Source organism: Gekko japonicus, unplaced genomic scaffold (assembly GCF_001447785.1).
Source record: "Gekko japonicus isolate JY-2015 unplaced genomic scaffold, Gekko_japonicus_V1.1 scaffold794, whole genome shotgun sequence".
Lineage (NCBI taxonomy): Eukaryota > Metazoa > Chordata > Lepidosauria > Squamata > Gekkonidae > Gekko > Gekko japonicus.
The window spans coordinates 777,563-798,159 of record NW_015164692.1 but is presented as its reverse complement, the minus strand read 5'-3'; the positions used below and the strand labels follow the sequence as shown (position 1 = coordinate 798,159).

The following is a 20,597-nucleotide window of genomic DNA, read 5'->3' as shown; positions in this document are numbered from 1 at the left end:
TGCAAGCTGACTTCACAAGTCTTTATCAGAATACCGAACCCATGAGCTCCTAACCCAACAGTTCTGAAAGCCAAATCCCATTTTACTTGTTTTCCACAGTAGTTACAAGCCTTCTCCGCGGTCATGTGGCCGGCAGGATTAAACACCAACGCACATGGAACGCTGCTACCTTACCACCAAAGCGGTGCCTATTTATCTACTTGCAATTTCTTGCTTTCGAACTGCTAGGTTGGCAGGAGCTGGGACCAGATGGGAGCTCACTCCGTCACGCGGCACTCGGGTCTCGAACTGCTGAGCTACAGACCTTCCGGTCTGCAGCACTCCATCTTAACCTCTGAGCCACAGGTACTTAATATTAAAGCAAAGCCAGCCATTAGAAAGGTACCAAGATGCCGGGGGGGGGGGAGGGGGCTCCCTTCTCACCTGCTTGTATCTTTCCACGTTGACTCCCTCCAGCTGGCTGAGACGGACCAGATTGGTTCCCACCAGGATCCTTAGCTCCTGTCTCTCCCGTTCCCTCTTCTCCCGGTCCCGGCTGTGCCCTTGGTGCTGCATTCGCACCCAAAGCTTGTTCATCTCCGCAAAGTTTAGCAGCACGAAGTCCATGGAGTCGCTGATGTCCCCGGTGGTTTCTTCACTGCGGGTCAAGAGAATAAAAGCAGTAGTTTCTTACCCATATAGAAGAAAAGGAGATTGGATTTATACCCCGCCCTTCACTACCCAGAGGAGTCTCAGAGCGGCTTACAAACGCCTTTCCCTTCCCCTCCCCACAACAGACACCCTGCAAGGTAGGCGGGGCTGAGAGAGCTCTTGACAGAAACTGCTCTTTTTTTCAAGAGCAGCTCTTATCAGAATTACGGCTTGCCCAAGGTCATCCAGCCAGGTGCAAGTGGAGGAGTGGGGAATCAAACCTGGTTCTCCCAGATTAGAGTCTGCACACTTAACCACTACACCAAACTGGACAAAAGGACACGAGAACAAGATGGCGGGGCTGTGGATTATGGCCTTGAAAACCCTACGGGATCACCGTAAGTCGGCTACAACTTGACAGCAAAACAACAAAAACGAACTGTAAACTGGCTTTTTGATCAAAAGGTGGCTTGGATCCATAAAATCTTACAAAAAAAATGTTAGAATCTACTGTACCATTTACTCCTGAACTATGTTTATTGAGTGCCAGAAAATTGTAAAAAAACAAGATTTTTATCTCATTATTCATGTAGTAACTACTGCACGAATTTTATAGGCTAAATATTGGAGGAAAAGCGAGCTACCTTCTAAAGAAGAAGTGGTATATCCAACTCTTGAAACAGCTGAGATGGACAAATTGACTTTAACTTTGAGAGGACAAGAAGGAAGATTTTATAATACATGATCAAGATTTTATAAATGGTTGGAAGACTATCAGAAATGAACAATATAGATACACGATCATTTTAGGAGAAAACATAGATTCCGTTTTCTTATTAATGTGCAAAATATTTATGCAAAACTATTTGGTGATAATAATTGCAGTAAACATTGCAGGAGGTGACAACTTGATAATATAGATGTGCACCAGTGTTCCCTCTAAGCTGAGTTAGGGTGAGCTAGCTCACAGTTTTTTAGCCTCTGGTTCGCACATTTTTGTCTTGGCTCAGGAAGGACAGCTCCAGAGCAAAATAATTTATTGCAAGTAGTCAAACCGCTCGCTCACGACTTTAATGCCAGTCGCTCACCAAGTAGAATTTTTGCTCACAAGACTCCACAGCTTAGAGGGAACATTGACATGTAACCAATGTTCCCTCTAAGCCGTGGAGTCTAGTGAGCAAAAATTCTATTTTGTGAGCTACTGGCATGAAAGTTGTGAGCGAGCGATTTGGCTGCTGCATAAATTAGTTTGCTCTGGAGCCATCCCTTCCTGTGCTAAGACAAAAATCTGTGAGCTGGAGGCTAAAAAACAGTGAGCTAGCTCACACCAACTCAGCTTAGAGGAAACACTCCATGTAACCCTCATTTTATGTGTATGTATTATGCTCGTTTATGTTTGATATGGAAAATAAAAATTTCCAGGGGGGAAAAAGGTCGCTTTAAAAGGCACAGACAGACAAACACAGGGCCAGCGATGAACCCAAGCGTGCAACTCTTGATTCTTCCACTCCCTGGGAAGAAAACACAAAGCTGTTTCCTGCCATGGAGGGAGACGGGAAGGGCTGCCGATGTGGTGGAGGAAGGAGTCATCAAGTCGCTGCTGACTCATGGCGACCCCCTTGTGGGGTTTCCAAGGCAAGAGACGCACAGAGGTGGTTTGCCATTGCCTGCCTATCATTCCTGGACTTCTTTTGGTGGTCTCCCATCCTGATGGCACCTGGTATTTTTGGCCACTGTGTGACACAGAGTGTTGGACTGGATGGGCCACTGGCCTGATCCAACATTGGCTTCTTTTATGTTCTCATATGTTAGTGATTTATGGCAACCCCATATGGCAGGGGTGTCGAACTCATTTGTTATGAGGGCCGGATCTGACATAAAGGAGACCTTGTTGGGCCGGGCCGTGTGTGCCATAAAATGTAATGCCAGGTAGCGGAGATATAAACTTTATAAAGGACACAAACACAAAGGGTTTTTTTAAAAAACTTAAAATAAAAAACATGCTTAAAACATCAGCGCACTTGCAATATTTTGTTTAATAGTGTCTGATAACTGACACCTCTTGCTCTGAATTATTACATCGAAATGTCTGTGCTGGTGCAATCTTGAGTGTGCTGTTCAGGTGTGTATCTGTAAGCTGCAAACCTACAATGATGCAGCAGCAGAAGAAGAATTGGAAGAAGCAGCAAAAGACAGCCCTCCAAGGGCCTCATCCGCCCCCCGGGCCGCATGATTGACACCCCTGACATAGGGTTTTCAAGGCAACAGATGTTCAGAGGTGGTATGCTGTTGCTTGCCTCTGCATAGCGACCCTGGACTTCTTCGGTGGTCTCCCATCCAAGTACTGACCGGGGGTGACCCTGCTTAGCTTCCAAGATCTGCTGAGATCAGGCTAGCCTGGGCCATCCAGCTCAGGGCAAGGAAGGGCGAGCACTCTCTGATCTAGCTCTCTTTCCCCGTTTTCCTGCTTCCGTGCCCCTTTCCCCAACAAGTTCATTTGCAAAAAAGTTTCACACACAGCCAGAGGGACAAGGGTCTGGGTTCGAATCCCCACACAGCCACGGAAGCAACTTGGGCGACCCTGGATCCGTCACCCTTCTTCTCGGCCTAGCCTACCTCACAGGGTCGTTGTGAGGGTGAAAATGGGAGAACAAGGAGCTGAACGCTTTGGAGGAAGGATTTTTTTAAAAAAGAAAAGAACAAACCCTTGGCTCTCATACTCTGGCTGCTCCCCGTCATCAGGCAAGATATTCCGTGTGCACTGAAGCAGGTAGTTGCGGAGAAAGAGGCCCCGCAGCGGATGTTGGACCCCGCGACACATTTCCACCAAGTCTTTTAAAATGTCCTTCCTGGACTGAGGGAAAGACTTCACGTAGACGACCCCAACTGTTATCAGTAAATAGCTGGAAAGAGAAAAAGAGGAAGCAACTTTTAAAAAGAGAACATCCCGTTAAGAGCAGGAAAGTACGTGCCACAATGTTTAGTAGTGAAGTCACACAAGAGAATCCCTCCCAGAGTCTTCTGAGCACCCTTCTTTCCATACCTGGCATCCTCCAGTTGCTAGGTCTGGGATTCTTTAATAGTGAACTATATAGGCTTCCGGAAGAGCAGCCGTGCTGTTTCAGCCCCACAGTGGCTAACCCTGGACACCTCTAAAAGGCTTAAAGGAGGGCCTGAGAGATCGAAGCTTCGCATTATAGCTGCCTCAGTGGCAACCAGTCAGAGATACACTGCCTCTGAGCATGGAGAAGAAGAAGAATTGGATTTATACCCCGCCCTTCACCCGGAGTCTCAGAGCGGCTTACAAACTCCCTTCCCTTCCCCTCCCCACCACAGACACCCTGTGAGGTAGGTGGGGCTGAGAGAGCTCTTTCCAGAACTGTTCTTTCAAGGACAGCTCTGACAGAACTATGGCTTGCCCAAGGTCATCCAGCAGCTGCAAGTGGAGATGTGGGGAATCAAACCTGGTTCTCCCAGTCTGCACACTTAACCACTACACCAAACTGGCAACTAGGCTCCATTGACCTATCAGCCACGACTGTTTAAAGTCCAGAGACAAGCTAGACTTTTGCATTTATAAATAGCTTCTCAGTCCCTTTGCGACACAGGCTACAAGCATAAAGAGGACTAGTATATTTGAGTCATCCTATTGTGCTTTTCCTCATACAAATGCAAAGCCAATTGCAAAAAAATAATTAAAAAAACAAAACACAAAACTCACAAAATCAACAGAAACAAACAGAAACAAATGTCCTGTACAAACTAGCCAACTGCACAAAAAGCCCCCATCACATCCCTGGGCACCCCAGTCCTGGAGAAGAAGGGAGAGAAACAGGGGCTCTGGACAAACCATGCCAGGCAACATCTCCATTGAGTAGAAGGAGACGCCCTGTGGGTCTGAAGGGCAGCTGTAGCGTAGTGGTTAAGAGCAGTGGACTCTAATCTGAAGCACTGGGTTTGCTTCCCCACTCCTTCACATGCAGCCAGCTGGGTGACCTTCGGCCAGTCACAAGTTCTCTCAGAGCTGTTCTCTCAAGGGCAGTTCTCTCGGAGCTCTCGCAGCCTCACCTACCTCACAGGGTGTCTGTTGTGGGGTCTCGGAGCTCTCTCAGCCCCACCTACCTCACAGGGTGTCTGTTGTGGGGAGAGGAAGGGAAAGGAGATTGTGAGCCACTCTTGAGACTCTGAGTGAAGGGTACGGTATAAATCCAACTCTTCTCCTTCAGGGACAGGGGGACGCAGACAACTGGGACCAGCTACTAGCAGGGAACGAGAGCAGCTGGCCAGGCCGGAGCTCTCTATGATCTGCAGAGATGCAAGTATCCCTCCGTCCCAGGCCTGGGAGGCTTAACTGCCTCTGATATTACCCCGGCAAGAAGAGTGCTGGAGATAGGCATTTCCAGGACCTGGGAAAGGACCCAAGCTGGGAAAGCAGACCCAGAACCTGGGTGGAAGGAGATGGGAGTGCTAAGGAAGAAACCTGCTAGGCCAGTGATGGCGAACCTTTTAGAGACCGAGTGCCCAAACTGCGACCCAAAACCCACTTATTTAGCGCAAAGTGCCAACACGGCAATTTAACCCGAATACTGAGGTTTTACTTTAGAAAAAACAACTCATACATTAACTTAAGAGGATCCAAACAAAGTAAGGAAAGCAATCCCAAATGCTTTCATTTACTTAAAATTATTTGGCAGAGAATTCGACACTTTAATGATTGTTTGGGCCTGGCTGGGGCAATGGCACACGTGCCCGCAGAGTGGGCTCTGAGTGCCACCTCTGGCACCCGTGCCATAGGTTCGCCACCACTGCACTCGGCTGTAGAATTACTATTAACCTCGGGAACTGGTGATTGGAACTGAGCAAAGCAATAGAAGGACACCCCCCACATTCCTTGGGGTGTAGACTCCTCTTCGACAACACTGATAACAGATGGGATGTCCCTGGGCGGAGGCAATCCCCGACCCAGGGTGAGGTGGGGGTTACACACCCCCTTTAAGAAGTTCAACCCTCCTGAGCAGAGTAACAACGGCAGTAGTAGGTTTATGGTACATGGCCGTTGGCCGTAACAACGTGAAATATAAATGCGCTCTATAGGTTTAAGATTCAAACATACTATTCTAAGACAAAGCCTTCAGAATAAGACTATATAACATTTCCACGAATAAAACAAAGTTTTAAAATCATACAAGCTATGTGACCAGTTTTCTAGCTCTATGCCAGACAATACTAGAAACAACCTTGGATCTAAATTTTCTGGCTCCCAGCGCAAAGACCGCTACCTTATGAGTACCCAGGGGAAACATATCCAACAAGAGAAAGACCAACTTTTCATTGTCAGGCAAGTTGCAAAATTGGCTTAAAATCCCAGACAGGAATCTGCTTCTTAGGTCGGAATATAGAGGACAAACCATTATACAATGAAATAGCTCTTCCACTGCGGTAGCACACATGCATACACATCGTTCCGGTGGTTTGTCGGTATACCTTCCAAGCAGCACGGAATGAAAGCGAGCGGTAAATGCTGCTCTTAAACTGTGGACTGCAATGTCTGACAAGTAGGAGGTTCTTAAGTGATCTTCTTTAATCGTACGATACCAGTAACGACAGGCTTAGACTGAAGCAGTGCATAGGGCTGCACTGTTAGTTCAGCAACAGCACACATTTCCCCTATGAAGATTCTCAAGGGGGAAACAGGAAGCATCGCGAAAACGAACCCACTTTCTCCCAACCGCCACCAATGGCTGCAGAGCCAAAGCTTAGCCGCCGTGCTTTACTCACAGGCGCGGGATGATGTTCCCAGCGTACTGCACCAGCTCATAGAGGTCCGCCACTTTCCGCCCCTTGGCGAACTCTTCCGTCAGATACACCTCCATGTAGTGGAGCTCGTCGGAGATAGCCATGTCTGTTCCTTCCAGTTAAGGGTTAACACGTGCCTAGAGAAACCCCCAGGGGCATGATCATCGCCCAGCCATGCCAGGAGGGATTAGAAAGTTCCCAGAAGACCAGAGAATCCAAAACAGGTGACGCGAACACATAGGCAAAAGACCTCATATTTCAGAGAACGCTGGGAGAAGCTTGAGTCTACAGGCATAGGGGTAACGGGACAGACTGTCATTGGGCCCGAAGTCCAGTATTGTCTACCCCAGCTGGTGAGCAGCTCTTCGGGGTTTCAGATAGAGGCCTTTCACGTCCTCTACTCCCAGACTCATTTACCAGGGGATTGAACCTGGGACCTCCTGTAGGCCAAGTGGATAAAAAGTAAAGGTAAAGGTTCCCTTGCTCGAAAGCCAGTCAAATCCGACTCTAGGGTTGCAGTGCTCAACTCCGTTTCAAAGCCGAAGAGCCAGCGCTGTCCGAAGACGTTTCCGTGGTCATGTGGCCGGCATGACTAAACACCAAGGCGCACGGAACGCTGTGACCTTCCCACTGAAGTGGTACCTATTTATCTACTTGCAATTTCTTGCTTTCGAACTGCTAGGTTGGCAGGAGCTGGAACTAGAGACGGGAGCTCACTCCGTCATGCGGCATCCGGGTCTTGAACTGCTGAACTACCGACCTTCCACAGCCTGCAGTTCAGCGTCTTAACCACTTGAGCCACCGCAGCTCTACCACTAAGTCATGGCCTTTTCCAATGGCAACACAGCAGTTGCTTCTTGCCCCAAACCAATCCTCCCCACTGCTAAAATCTGTACCATCATCCCCCTGCTGAGAGGTAAGGGTTAAACGAATGAGGGGAGAGAAGAAAAATAGTTTGTGTTGCACCCACCTGCCTTCAGCTTTCATAAGGACATAAGAGAAGCCATGTTGGATCAGGCCCATGGCCCATCCAGTCCAACATTGTGTCACACAGTGGCCAAAAACCAGAAGCCATCAGGAGGTCCACCAGCAGGGCCAGAACACCAGACTCCCTCCCACTGTTGCCCCCCAAGCACCAAGAAGTCAGAGCATCACTGCCCCAGACAGAGTGTTCCATCTATACCTTGTGGCTAATAGCCCCTGATGGACCTCTGCTCCATATGCTTATCCAATCCCCTCTTGAAGCTTTCTATGGTTGTAGCTGCCATCAACTCCCACGGCATCAACTGACCCATGAAGTCCGCTGTCCCGTGAGGGCTGCATTTGGGCCAGCTCAGATCAGAATGAGAAAGGGAGAAAAGTTCTGTTCTGCTGATAAATGTGCCTTCTGTTAGGGGAAACCAAACTTTGGACCCAACCACACAGTCATAATGCTTTTAAAGAAACTGCCTTATTAGTTGAAGAGTGTCTAGTAGTCATGCCAGCCACATGACCACAGAAATGTATTCGGACAGTGCTGGCTCTTCGGCTTTGAAACGGAGATGAGCACCGTGCCCTAGAGTCGGATTCGACTGGCTTTCGAGCAAAGGTTTACCACACTACAAGGTTTGCAAGCAAAACATAAGAACTTACAGACCAAGGGGTTGGAATGGAAGGATCTTCTGATCGAATGCCATGATTTGTTGCCTGATGAGTACAAGGGGGGAGGGGGCGCTAGGCCTTCAACATTTTTGGACCAGTCTGAACACAGGCGTATTGAGTCACTCACTGGCGGCATCGCTGCTAAAGGTACTCTGTGGGAATCATCTCAAACCCTCGTCATCAGTGCTAACAATGACGAAGCCATGGTGCTGTTTTGAAACTCGAGAGCTGTGGAAGATAAAATGTGGGCTTGCAGGATCCACCTTGGCAGCAGGCCCAGCGGGTTTCCCTTTCTCGACGTATTTTATTTATTTATTCGATTTATACCCCGCCCTCCCTGCCAAAGCAGGCTCAGGGCGGCTCACATAAAAATTCAAGACAGAAATATTATTAAACAGGTCCTAAAACAATCACAAACAGTCCAATTATCAAATTATCGTAAAGTGCTAGACCAGCAGCTCTAATGAAGTGCTAGAACGGTAGATCTCATAGTAATAGTATTACTTAAGGCGGCAATAACAGTTGTGACGGTATTTTCAAGCCAGCTCATCTTGGCCAGTTTATTTATGCGGCGGGCACCGGCTGTAGGTGGTGAGGCCAGGACACAGGGCTCACTTTTCAGGCGTTTGATGCAGCTCCTTGACTGAAGGCACGGTGGAAGAAGAAGAAGAGATTGGATTTATACCCCGCCCTTCACTTGGAGTCTCAGAGCGGCTTACAAACTCCTTTCCCTTCCCCTCCCCACAACAGACACCCTGTGAGGTGGGTGGGGCTCAGAGAACTCTGACACAAACTACTCTTTTTCAAGGACAGCTGTGCCAGAGCTTGTGACTGACCCAAGGTCACATCAGCAGGTGCAAGTGGAGGAGTGGGGACTCAAACCCGGTTCTCCCAGATTAGAGTCCGCACACTTAACCACAACACCAAACTGGCCAGGAAGAGCTCCATCTTGCAGGCCCTGCGGAACTGTATGGAAACTGTACAGAAACAACTCCCTCCAAAGTTCCCCTTCCACCTGCCATTCTGCAGAATGGATTCCACACCCCGCATCCCAAAAGAACATAAGAGAAGCCAAGGTTGGATCAAGCCAATGGCCCATCCAGTCCAACACTCTTGTCACACAGTGGCCAAAAATACCAGGTGCCATCAGGAGGTCCAGCAGTGGGGCCAGGACACTAGAAGCCCTCCCACTGTTGCCCCCCCCACAAGCAACAAGAATACAGTGCATCACTTGCCCCAGACTGAGAGTTCCTATCTATACCCCGTGGCAGATAAACATATGGAGCAGAGGTCCATCAGTGGTTATCTAATTCCCTCTTGAAGCCGTCCATGCTTGTAGCTGCCATTACCTCCTGTGGCAGTGAATTCCATGTGTGAATCACTCTTTGGGTGAAGAAGTACTTCCTTTTATCTGTTCTAACCCGACTGCTCCGCAATTTCATGGAGTGCCCACGAGTTCTTGTATTGTGAGAAAGGGGGGAAAGTACCTCTTTCTCTACCTGCTCTATCCCATGCATAATCTTATAAACGTCAATCATGTCACCCCTGAGCCGTCGTTTCTCCAAGCTAAAGAGCCCCAAGGTAACACTAGGGACAGCTTACTGGGTCTTCCTAGGCAGCATCCAGACCTCTCTATGAACTGCAGCTATGTGAACCCATGCATGACTCCGGCTTGTGGCTGGACTCAGGCGTGCCCCTCGGCGCTCCCTTCTCACCCAGAGAATTCGCAATTCTCCTTGTGAGAAAGACTAGGGGGAGGAGCACAATTGCGCTCAGCAAAAAGCCAGGATCATTCACGTTTTTACTTGATCACGGGTCAGCGATGCGGTTTTTTTAGACGCAGCCACGGTAATAACGTCAAAGCCCTTTAAAGCCCTGTGCGGCCTGGGACCAACACACCTTAAGGATCCCCTACTCCCATATCTACCTGTACCCTGAAATCTTCTACAGAGGCCCTGCTTCGGTTGCCCCCACCATCTGAAGCTAGAAAGGACCTGCTCAGTGGTGGCAGCGAAACTTTGGAACTCCCTCCCTAAGGAGGAGAAGATGAGATTGGATTGATACCCTACCCTTCACTTGGAGTCAGAGTGGCTTACAATCTCCTTTCCCCTCCCCACAACAGATACCCTGTGAGGTAGATGGGGCTGAGAGAGCTCTGAGAGAACTGCTAGTGAGAGAACAGCCCTGAGAGAACTTGTGACTGACCCAAGGTCACACCAGCCGCCAATGTTCCCTCTAAGCTGTGGAGTCTTGTGAGCAAAAATTCTACTTTGTGAGTTATGGGCATTAAAGTTGTGAGTGAGCGATTTGACTGCTGCACATATTAGTTTGCTCTGGAGCCATCCTTCCTGGGCTAAGACGAAAATGTGTGAGCTAGAGGGAAAAAAACTGTCAGCTAGCTCACACTAACTCAGCTTAGAGGGAACACTGCCAGCCGCTACATGTGGAGGAGTGGGAAATCAAACCCGGCTCTCCCAGATTAGAGTCCGCGCTCCTAACCGTTACGCCAATCTGTCTCCCTCTGGGTCCTTCACCAACAGGGGAGGACTTGTTTAAATTGGCACCCCCCCAATTTAACCGTAGCTGGCTCTCCTCCTAGAGTTGGCTTATGTGATTTTCATTGAAGTATTTGTTTAATGTTCTTTTAATTTTTTAGTTATAATCATGTAATTGTTTCTTAATTATCTATTCTTGTCTAATGACTTATTTATTATTTAATGTGCTTTTAACTGAATTACCTTAACTGTGTTTTTAATGGTTGAAATGTCTTGAGGCTTTTATGTCTGCCGCCTTGTGGACTCTGATCAGGTGGAAAGGTGGCCAAAAGATATTTTAAAATAAGTAAAACTAAATGTCACTCCCCCGCGCATCCCCCCCAATGCCTCCCCCCCATGCACCCACCAGCTTCCAGAGGATACAGAGTTCGTAGTAGCTCTTTGGAGACAGCAAGGAGGTCCGTAACTCACCCAGCATGTTCGAGGCATGTTTCAGAGCATCCATTAACTTGCTTTTATCCTACAAAATGACATAAAAGAATAAAGATCACCTATTGTTTCCTTTCCCACAACCACCGCCCGGCAGACACAGAATTCTGTTGGCAGCTTTCGAGCAGCTTTCAAATTCTGTTGGCAGCTTTCGAGCAGACCCTGTAGAGTGTCTCTTGGAGGTTCTGTTTCACTTTTTCCAAATGGCCTCTTCGTCAACCCTTCTTGCAGGCCACGCCGTTTGATTTAATAAAGCACCCAAGGCACCGTTTCAAAGAGGCATCGAGGGGCAGCTTACAGCAGTAAAATGCACACGGTTTAACACAAGACATAAAAACGAGGTTGGTAATCTGGTCAAACACTAGCAGTCAACCCCGAAGTACTTCAACATTTAAGTATTCCCAACAGCCAAACGCTCTACGTAGACAAGGATGTACGCAGCCCTAAAGAGTTCTACATTGTTCGGTTTTAGGAGGGCTAAGAAAACTTTTCTGTCATATGATCCAGGTAGGCAGCCATGTTGGTCTGAAGCAGTAGAACACATTTGGAGGCCGGCGGCACCTTTAAGACCAACAAACGGTTATTCACGGTATGAGCTTCCGTGTGCTTGACCACTTTTTCACATACACCGGAACGGACGGTAACGGTTCAAACTTATAGACAGGCTGAACAGCAAATTAGCATGGAAAGTGATGAAGATGTTTTAAAATATGCAAAGACAAAACTAAATAACAAGCTAAGGTTATAGCTTAAAGTTTTGTCTTTGCGTACCTTAAAACACCTTCATCATGTTACAGGCTAATTTACTGCTCAGCCTGTCTATAAGTTTGAATCGTTACCTTCCATTCCAATAGATTTGGAAAAGTGCACGTGCACACAGAAGCTCGTACCTTTGTTGGCCTTAAGGGCGCCACTGGACTCAAAATCTGTTGTTCTGTCGTAAGGCAGAGCAACAACTGAAGCTTGGCACACTGTTTTATATTTTTCTGTATTCCAGTATTCTTAGTGGACTATTGTTTTATTTACATTACTTATAGTCCCCCTTTTTCACTGGGACTCCAGGCGAATAATGCAGAGTGAGCCAAAACAATTAACAGGATGGGACCAGTGTTCCCTCTAAGCTAAGTTAGTGTGAGCTAGCTCACAGTTTTTTTAGCCTCTGGCTCACACATTTTTGCCTTAGCTCAGGAAGGTCGGCTACAGAGCAAACTAATTGATGCAGGAGCCAAATCGCTTGCTCACAACTTTAATGCCAGTAGATCACAAAGTAGAATTTTTGCTCACAAGACCCCACAGCTTAGAGGGACCATTGGATGGGACATCCGATAAACAGTGCAATAGGATCTGGGTTGCAGAAATCTGGAACCAACCAAAAATCTGACATCGGAACCAAAACAAAGCATTAACATGCTAATGATGCTCAAACTAACATAGCTGAAAGCTACTTACAACAACAGGCAGCCCCTGATTTATTACCCAAGCCACTTTGTGAACCATTTTGTACCGTGCAACCCCCTAGTACCCATGTAGAAAAGCCATCTTGGACTTGATCAGGAAAGGTGGGTTAGAACCGTCACAAAATAAAGCCAGCATGACAGACAGAAAGCCTTCCTGGCTCCTACCTCTTAAAGTGCCAGGAGCAGAACTAGGACCAGGTTCAAACCAGACCCGGGCAAACTGGCAGGGTGCATCCCAATGGGCCGGAAAAGTTCCAGAACAAAACTCCACTCCTCTTTGCCAACACAGGAGGACAAAAGCACAGGCCCAGAGTTCTTACCAAGCATCGTTTCATTTGGAAAGACTGGACTTTGACGGCCTGAATGGCTTCGTCCAGAAGCTTCTCCTGCTCATCTTGCGGGGACTGCTGTGTGGTCGGCTGCAGAAAGAAGGGAAAATAAGGAAGACTTGACCTCGCGCACAGAACCTCACACTCTACCCTCCCCAAGAGAGGAATCCAACAGCAGAGCCAAAGTTACACAAGCATGAACCAACAGCGGCACCCATCTACTCCAGAGGCTGTCAAATGATATCTGGGAAGGATTTTTAAGCTTTCTTCAAACATACCTCCGGTTCGGCCAGCATAAGCCAAGGCCTGCGTTCCTTCTCCCTTTTGAGGTGTGATGTAGGAACGGTTAAAATATGAACACCCGGAGCTGCCTTCTACTGAGTCAGACCTTGGTCTATCAAGTTCAGTACTGTCTACCCTGACTGGCAGCTGCTCTTCAGGGTTTCAGGAAGAGATCTTTCACCTCCCCTACTCCCGGACTCATTTACCTAGAGCTTGAATCCGGGACCTTCTGTACGCCAAGCAGATACTCTGCAACTGAGTCACAGCCTTCCCCAATGGCAACAGAGTGCTTTGCCACGCCTCACACCAATTATCACCCCCCACCATTAAAATAACTGGCAGCAATCCCCTCTCCTCAAGAGTAAAAGCTGAAGAACATTGAATTCTACTACTAGCTGTTTCTGACCACCAAAAGGGCAATGCCGCAGGACTGCGAGACTCAATAAAAGCCACATGGGTCAGAAGCTGGAGGCCAAAGTAAAGCAAGTAGGACCAGGTGGGAAAGCTGCCAAGAGCCAACTGGTGCTCACAGAAGCAGCCTGTAAGTTAGAAGCAGTGAAAACTGTGCAGCGGTGGCATGTGCGGCAACAACATAACCATATGCCAGAATTACAACCGAAGCTGTTTTCAAGTTCTATATCCCACAAATTTGACTCTTGTGGTGGTTTATTCCTGGAAACAAACAGTTTACAGGAAAGAGATGCAGAACATTAACAGTGTAATTTTACACATAGGCAAATACTCCTTAGGCTTCCTTGCAAGAAGAGACTGCAAAGACTTGCGCCATACATACTTCTGCACTATAGCTACGCCAGACCCAGGTTTAGCACAACAGTCACACGTTCAGAGTGCACCATTTCTGAGCAGGCATGGAAAACTGTACCTTAAAACCGGACATCAAACTGGCTAAGCGATCCAGTTTGGTGTAGTGGTTAGGAGCGCGGACTCTAAACTGGGAGAACCAGGTTTGATTCCTCACTCCTCCACATGCAGCTGCTGATGTGACCCTAGGTCAGTTACAAGTTCTTTCAGAACTCTTCTCGAAAGAGCTCTGTCAGCCACACCTACCCCACAGGATGTCTGTTGCGGGGAGGGGAAGGGAAATGAGTTTGTAAACCTCTCTGAGACTCCTTCAGGTAGTGAAGGGCAGGGTATAAATCCAATCTCTTCTTCTAACCTGCATGTGTCTCCCAGGCATGGAATTCCAGAATGTAACAGTCACACTGAGAGCGACTGTTCACATACCGGGGACAAGCAATTTGGGGGGAGGGGGTGCTGACCACATCCATTTCAGTGAGCACCCCACCCCTGACCCAGCATGGCAAGTTCTTAGGATTTCAGAAAATATAATTCTGGGCAGTCCCAGCCAAAATATCCATGGCCTCTATCCTCAATATTACCTATTGGCAAAACGCTGGTCATTCCAATGCTTTGAGTGTATGCCAAGAGAGCGTGTACAGCCGCCTCTATGGGATCCTGATCAGCAAGGGACCGTTCAGGGTACAGGATCGGTATCCCCCTCTTCACAGCAATGCCCTCACAGGCAACATACATAGGAATAAATAGCCAGTCACACAGGCAAAGACTCACGCATGTACCCTGGACCACCATTCAAGCAGAAGTGAACCCTGATCCTCCCCTTTCCTACGGACTCCAGGGAATTAAGGGTCTCCCCAAGATGGACTCCAAACTCCACTTCCTAGTCACACCAGAAGGGCGGTCCAGTATCAGGAACTGGCTTTACATCCACGAAATATAGAAGACACTCAGTTTTGTGTTAATGGGACAGAACCAGTGTAATGATCAAAGTGCCAAACTAGGGTCTGGAAGACCCACATACGAGTGTTCCATTCCACCATGGAAGCTTGTCGGGTAACCTCGGACCCATCACGTCCTCTCAGCCTAGCCTGCCTCACAGGGCTGTTGTAGGATAAAATGGAGGAGAACTGTAAAGATGCTTGGTCTGCCCACCAGGAAGAAAGGCAGGGTGTAAATAAAATATTTACATACGTAAATATTCCGTTACTGATCTATTATAGTTTGCAGCCAATAATGGCTTCCCAAATAGCTTATACCAAATTAATATTTATCTCAAAAATACACCACAAGGTATTGGGGATGTACTGATGCCCATATGAAAGAGTTTCCTGAACTCTGGGAGATGACTGTTTAATTCAGATCCTTTCTTCCGTCTTTTGAATGGAGGGCTCCTTCAGTAACAACTGCAAGCCAATATTTGTGACAGAAGCAGATTAAAAAGAAATCTTACAGGAGTCAACCTACGGTAATTTCTGCTGGACTTAGTGACCTATACCTGTTTACTCTGAAGTAAGCCCCTACAGACAATAAGATTTAATGCCCTGTAACCATAATGCATAGGAATGTGATTTGACAGTGAGACATTCTCAAATGTATTTCTTATATACCAGTATGTCATTAAAGGTGTCTGAATCTGAATCTACTCATGAACAAATCCCACCACTGCCATTACACATTAGCCCAAGGATAGTAGCCTTTCAACAACAAATGTACAGAACAGGATAGGTCCCTGGAAAAATTCAAAACATCCTAGCAACGTAACCTCTTCTAACTAAAGCCAACCAAAATATTCTAAAATGCCACACACACGCTTTCAAGTTATCCCAGAACACTTTGTCCCCCCAGTCCAATATTCTGAGTGTCTCAAAAGCCTGCATTGTATTGGGACATATTGTTCAGTCCCAATAAAAGAATTATAGTACTCAGCTACAGTTTCTGGAACCTTACCCTCTACACCACCATGCAAAAGACAGCCAGCGGTTAAGAGTGCTAGACTAGTTATCAGGGAGATCTGAGTTCGAATCCCCGCTGGTAACTACAAAAGCTCACCACACTCTCTCAACCCAGCCTGCCTCACAGGGCTGTTGTGACACTAGAAAGGCAGGATACAAATCCTCCACAAGCGACAGCAAGGCCCCAAGCCTCCCCCCCCCCCCTTAAGCAGGGCTCCTCCAGAAGCTCCCATAAACCCCAGTCCCTCCTTAGAGAATAAGATCCTCTCCCCCCCCCAAAAAAAAGGACACCCCCCACGCCTCCGCCTCCCCGCCTTCACTCACCATGATGGCCCGTCGCGCCCTGCAATACCTGCAGCAATCCCCACTGCCTCTTCCTTTGACGGACTCCTTCTCAGCCCTCCCCCCACTATCATGTGACACCCCCTCCTCGAACGCCCGCCTCCTCCTTTCCCCCCACTCCTTGCTCATTGGCCCGCTGCCGTCATGAGCCTCGATTGGACCCGTGGGGGCAGAGACAGACACTCCATCAGGCCAATGGGAGGGGAAGCAAAGCCTCGCTTCGACTTCTGCTTCCTCCTCCTCCTCCTCCCCTCCCCCCTCTGCTTACGCAGGCAGCCCCTCCTTTTCCTCGCCACCTCCTGGCCCATGAATGGGCGTCGCGTTCTAGAACGGGGAAGGTGCGGGGGGGGAGTGTCTGAGCGTTCGGAAAGGGGGCGCGGCCAGAGGGGCCGGCGTTCGAAGAGGGCGTGGCTTGCGGCCGGGTTGTAACCAGTGAGCGTTCGCGACGTCCTATGCGGCCCCCGCGCGCGGGAACCGGCTCAGTTTGCCGTCGCGGCTCCGGCTTTGAAGCGGTCCGGAGGAGGAGGAGGCCTCCATGGAGCGCGCGATGATCCAGCGCCTGGCCGCCAGGATGGGCGTCGCCACGCCCGGAGTTATCAGGTAGGGAGCGAGGCGGCATTTAAAAAAAAAAATGGAGTTACATAATAAGTTTGCGGGCTCAAAGCAGAAGTCCGCTGACATGTGGCTGCCCGAGGAGGAAATCCCATCAGCAGGGCAGGGAAGCAGACGTTTTCCCTGCTTGCCACTCGGAGACTCCCCAACAATTGTTTTCTCGGAGGTAGACTGTTCCTGCACATGGAGGTTCCGTCAAGCCATCACGGCCTCGTAACCCTTGAGCCGCCTCTCTGCAAGGGATTCGTTTTATGGAGATGTAAAAGACCTGGTGGCCGTCGTCGCGGCCCACGCCTGCGATTTCCGGAGCGGAATCACGGCCAGGGTTCCCTCTGAGCTGAGTTAGTGTGAGCTAGGTCACAGTTTTTTAGCCTCCAGCTCACGCATTTTTGTCTTCGCTCGGGAAGGATGGCTCCAGGGCAAACTAGTTTATGCAGTAGCCAAATCGCTCGCTCATAACCTTCATCCAAGTAGCTCACAAAGAAGAATGTTTTGCTCACAAGACTCCACAGCTTAGAGGGAGCATTTATCATGGCTATAGGTTTAGAGCAGGGGTGGCCAAACTGCAGCTTCGGAGCCACATGGTGGCTCTTTCACACAGTCTACTGTTAATAAAAAGCAAATTTGCCTTTTATTTTTATTTGTTAATAAAAAGCAAATGTGTGTGTAATATTTGCTCATGTCGGGATGTACTAAAAGGAAGGACGGGATTGCCCATTGGAAACAATGGGAGACGCTGGAAAACCCATTGGAATGCCAATTGACTTGCATGGGCTCCATTGGAAAACATTAGGGTACAAGTAGAGTTGCAATAAAAATGCGGAGTGGATTTTCCATTAGGCTTTCTGGGCCTAGTACATCCCTTCATGTCTTGTGGCTCTCAAACATATGACGTTTATTCTATGTGGCTCTTACATTAAGCAAGTTTGGCCACCCCTGGTTTAGAGTAACCGTGGCCTGGATGCTGTTTTGGCCTCACCTATGTCGCAGGGCTGTTGTGAGGATAAAATGTCAGACCCAGGTCTGGGAGATCCACATTGATTTATTTAAAGCATTTATTAGGTGCCTTTCTTCCTCATGGAACTTGAGGCCGTTTGCAAGCAATAGAATATGTGAAAAACAGAAAACCAGATTTTAAACTTTCTTCTCAGGACTGCTGCTACACCTAACCAAATGCAGCCCTAAATAAAACTGTCTTCAGCTGCTCCCTGCAGATCCAAAGGAAGGGGGCAGGGGGCCGCTCCCTGGGCAGCTTGTTCCGTTATGGTGGGGCTCCCACTGAAAAGGCCCTCCCTCCCTGTGATCTTCATTCCCAGACAGGACTGTGTGGGACAAGATGTCCCTGTGTGTATCCCAGTCCTAAGCCACCAAGGGCTTTAATGAATTAACATTCCATTGATGCGGCATGTGTGCTAAAATTGCACACCTTGAATTGGGCTTGGGAACAGATCAGTGGCCAGAGTAATTGTAGTAATATTGGGGTCATGCTCAGTGTTCCTTCTAAGCTGAGTTGGTGTGAGCTAGCTCACAGTTTTTTAGCCTCCACCTCACACATTTTTGTCCTTAGCTCAGGAAGGATGGCTCCAGAGCAAACTGATTTATGCAGTGGCCAAATTGCTCGCTCACAACTTGAATGCCAGTGGCTCACAAAGTAGAATTTTTGCTCACGGGACTCCGGAGTTTAGACGGAGCATTGGCCATGCTGCAATCCCGGTGGGCCATATATGTGGCTGAATGACCTTGGACTGCTCATTCCTGCCTTGTTGTGAGGCTAGAACTACTCTCAGGTCTCTGGAGGGAGGGAGGGTGGGATGAAAATGTATTGGTAGATCATTCGAAGTGCATTCTCTTAGCTGCATATGCCAGGTCTGTTTGGAACATGGTTATCAGTGACTACCTTATCCCCATTTGTAGTTTTGTTTGTACTTGGCCTTTCTGCCCCACGGTCTCCCGGGAGCCCCCTTTTCTGTCCCCCCTCACCTCCCCCTGGGGCTCCTTTTGCGCCCTCCAGAGGAGGAGGGGGAGGAAAAGGAGGCTTTTCCTGCGAGGGGGGCGGGCCTCTCTCTGGCTACAGAGCACCCGGGGGCCAAATGGAGGCGGCCAGGCCAGGGAGGCCACGCTCTGGGCCCGCCCTTGGAGACTGTCTGTCTGCCTCCCATAAGAGGGGGTGGGAAAGCAGGGGCAGAGAGAGGCGCTCCCAGGAAGGACGCGCTCCTCCCTTCTGTCGCTTGGTTGGGCTCCGTTTGTGTACTTTGCACCAGTGTTCCCTCTAAGCTGAGTGAGTGTGAGCCAGCTCACAGTTTTTGAGCCTCCGGCTCACACATTTTTGTCTTCGCTCAGGAAGGAGGGCTCCAGAGCAAACTGAGTGATGCAGTCGCCAAATCGCTGGCTCACAACTTTAATGCCAGGAGGAGCTCGCAAAGTAGAATTTTTGCTCACAAGACTCCATAGTTTAGCGGGAGCACTGCTTGACAGCCAAAAAAAAAAAAAATGCTCAAAGGCTCTGGCTACAGAACTCCCTTTGTGATTGATTGATTGATAGATTGATAGATATTTTTTATTATGGTCAGTGACCAGTGTAACCCTTTGTGGGAGTTTTCTGTTTCTCAAATTCCTGCCAGGGTAAAAATTATAGACATTTTAGATAAATGCAGGTTTATAGCATGATCTCTTCTGTTGTGGGGATAAAATGTCAGACCCATGTCTGGGACATGCGCATTCTTCTGGGTAAGAGTTACTCATCATCATCCAGCCGAGGAATCTTCATAAAAGCTTTGTGGGTTTTGCTCTGTGTTTTCTCCGATTACGACACTGGTACCTAACGCACATAATGTGCAGGCAGGCAGATTGTGATTTTAATCCTCTAATCTGTCCGGGGAAGCAACTGTTGTTGACTGATAACCTCTCCTCCTTGTGCGTTGGCAGGAAAGCCGAGGAATACCTGCGGCTCTCTCAAGTGAAATGCGCCACCTTGCTGGTCCAGATGACAGCCACCAGCAACACCGTGATCTGCCTAGACTTAGCCGCGAGCTTCATGAAACACCCCGTGGACAAGGTGAGCTTTTCCTTTAAATGATCTTCTATCCTGTCTAAAGTCCAATTTAATCTGCTTCTGCGTGGAGACAGAAGCCTTTGAGACCGTTGCTAAATCAGGCACCTTTCCCAGAACTGTGCAAGTTTTCTTGGCTTCTCCATGGTCACTAGAAGCCCTTTAACATGAGGAGAGCGTTCCATCAAGGCAGACGGCTTTATCAAGTGATGGGGTGCATTCTGTTATTTATTTATTTGATTTATTTATAAACCCCCCTCCCCCGAAGGGCTCAGGACGGTGTACAACATTAAGTAAACATGCAATAATTAAAAGACATAGGTAAAGGTTCCCTTGCTCGAAAACCAGTCGAATCCGACTCTGGGGTTGCGGTGCTCATCTCCGTTTCCAAGCCGAAGAGCCAGCGCTGTCCAAAGACATTTCTATGGTCATGTGGCCGGCATGACTAAACACCAAGGCGCACGGAACGCTGTTACCTTCCCACCGAAGTGGTACCTATCTATCTACTTGCAATTTCTTGCTTTCGAACTGCTAGGTTGGCAGGAGCTGGAACTAGAGACGGGAGCTCACTCCGTCATGCAGCACCCGGGTCTTGAACTGCTGAACTACTGACCTTTCACAGCCTGCAGTTCAGCGTCTTAACCACTTGAGCCACTGTAAACATGCAATAATTAAACATTAATTTATAAAATTATTAAATTTAT

General features: G+C 48.4%; 2 protein-coding genes across 3 annotated transcripts in view; one reads left to right on the top strand and one right to left on the bottom strand.

Annotated features, from left to right (window-relative positions):
• Positions 1 to 423: 423 nt before the first annotated feature.
• Positions 424 to 16,286, bottom strand: LOC107108879 (vacuolar protein sorting-associated protein 35-like; the record flags this gene model as incomplete). Its single annotated transcript, XM_015409416.1, has 6 exons — positions 16,215 to 16,286; positions 12,829 to 12,927; positions 10,986 to 11,082; positions 6,409 to 6,532; positions 3,336 to 3,533; positions 424 to 637 (listed from the first exon to the last, which is right to left on the bottom strand). Coding segments are annotated over exons 1-6 (735 nt in total), but the record flags the coding sequence as incomplete, so codon positions are not given.
• A 414-nt stretch (positions 16,287 to 16,700) lies between these two features.
• The window catches only part of ORC6 (origin recognition complex subunit 6), a 12,070-nt gene continuing 8,173 nt past the window's right edge, over positions 16,701 to 20,597 (top strand). For both annotated transcript variants that reach the window (XM_015409427.1, XM_015409428.1), the window contains exons 1-2: positions 16,701 to 16,832; positions 19,770 to 19,899. In XM_015409427.1, coding sequence (XP_015264913.1) covers positions 16,768 to 16,832; positions 19,770 to 19,899 — 195 coding nt within the window. In that variant the 5' untranslated portion in view covers positions 16,701 to 16,767. The remainder of the gene's footprint in view (positions 16,833 to 19,769; positions 19,900 to 20,597) is intronic.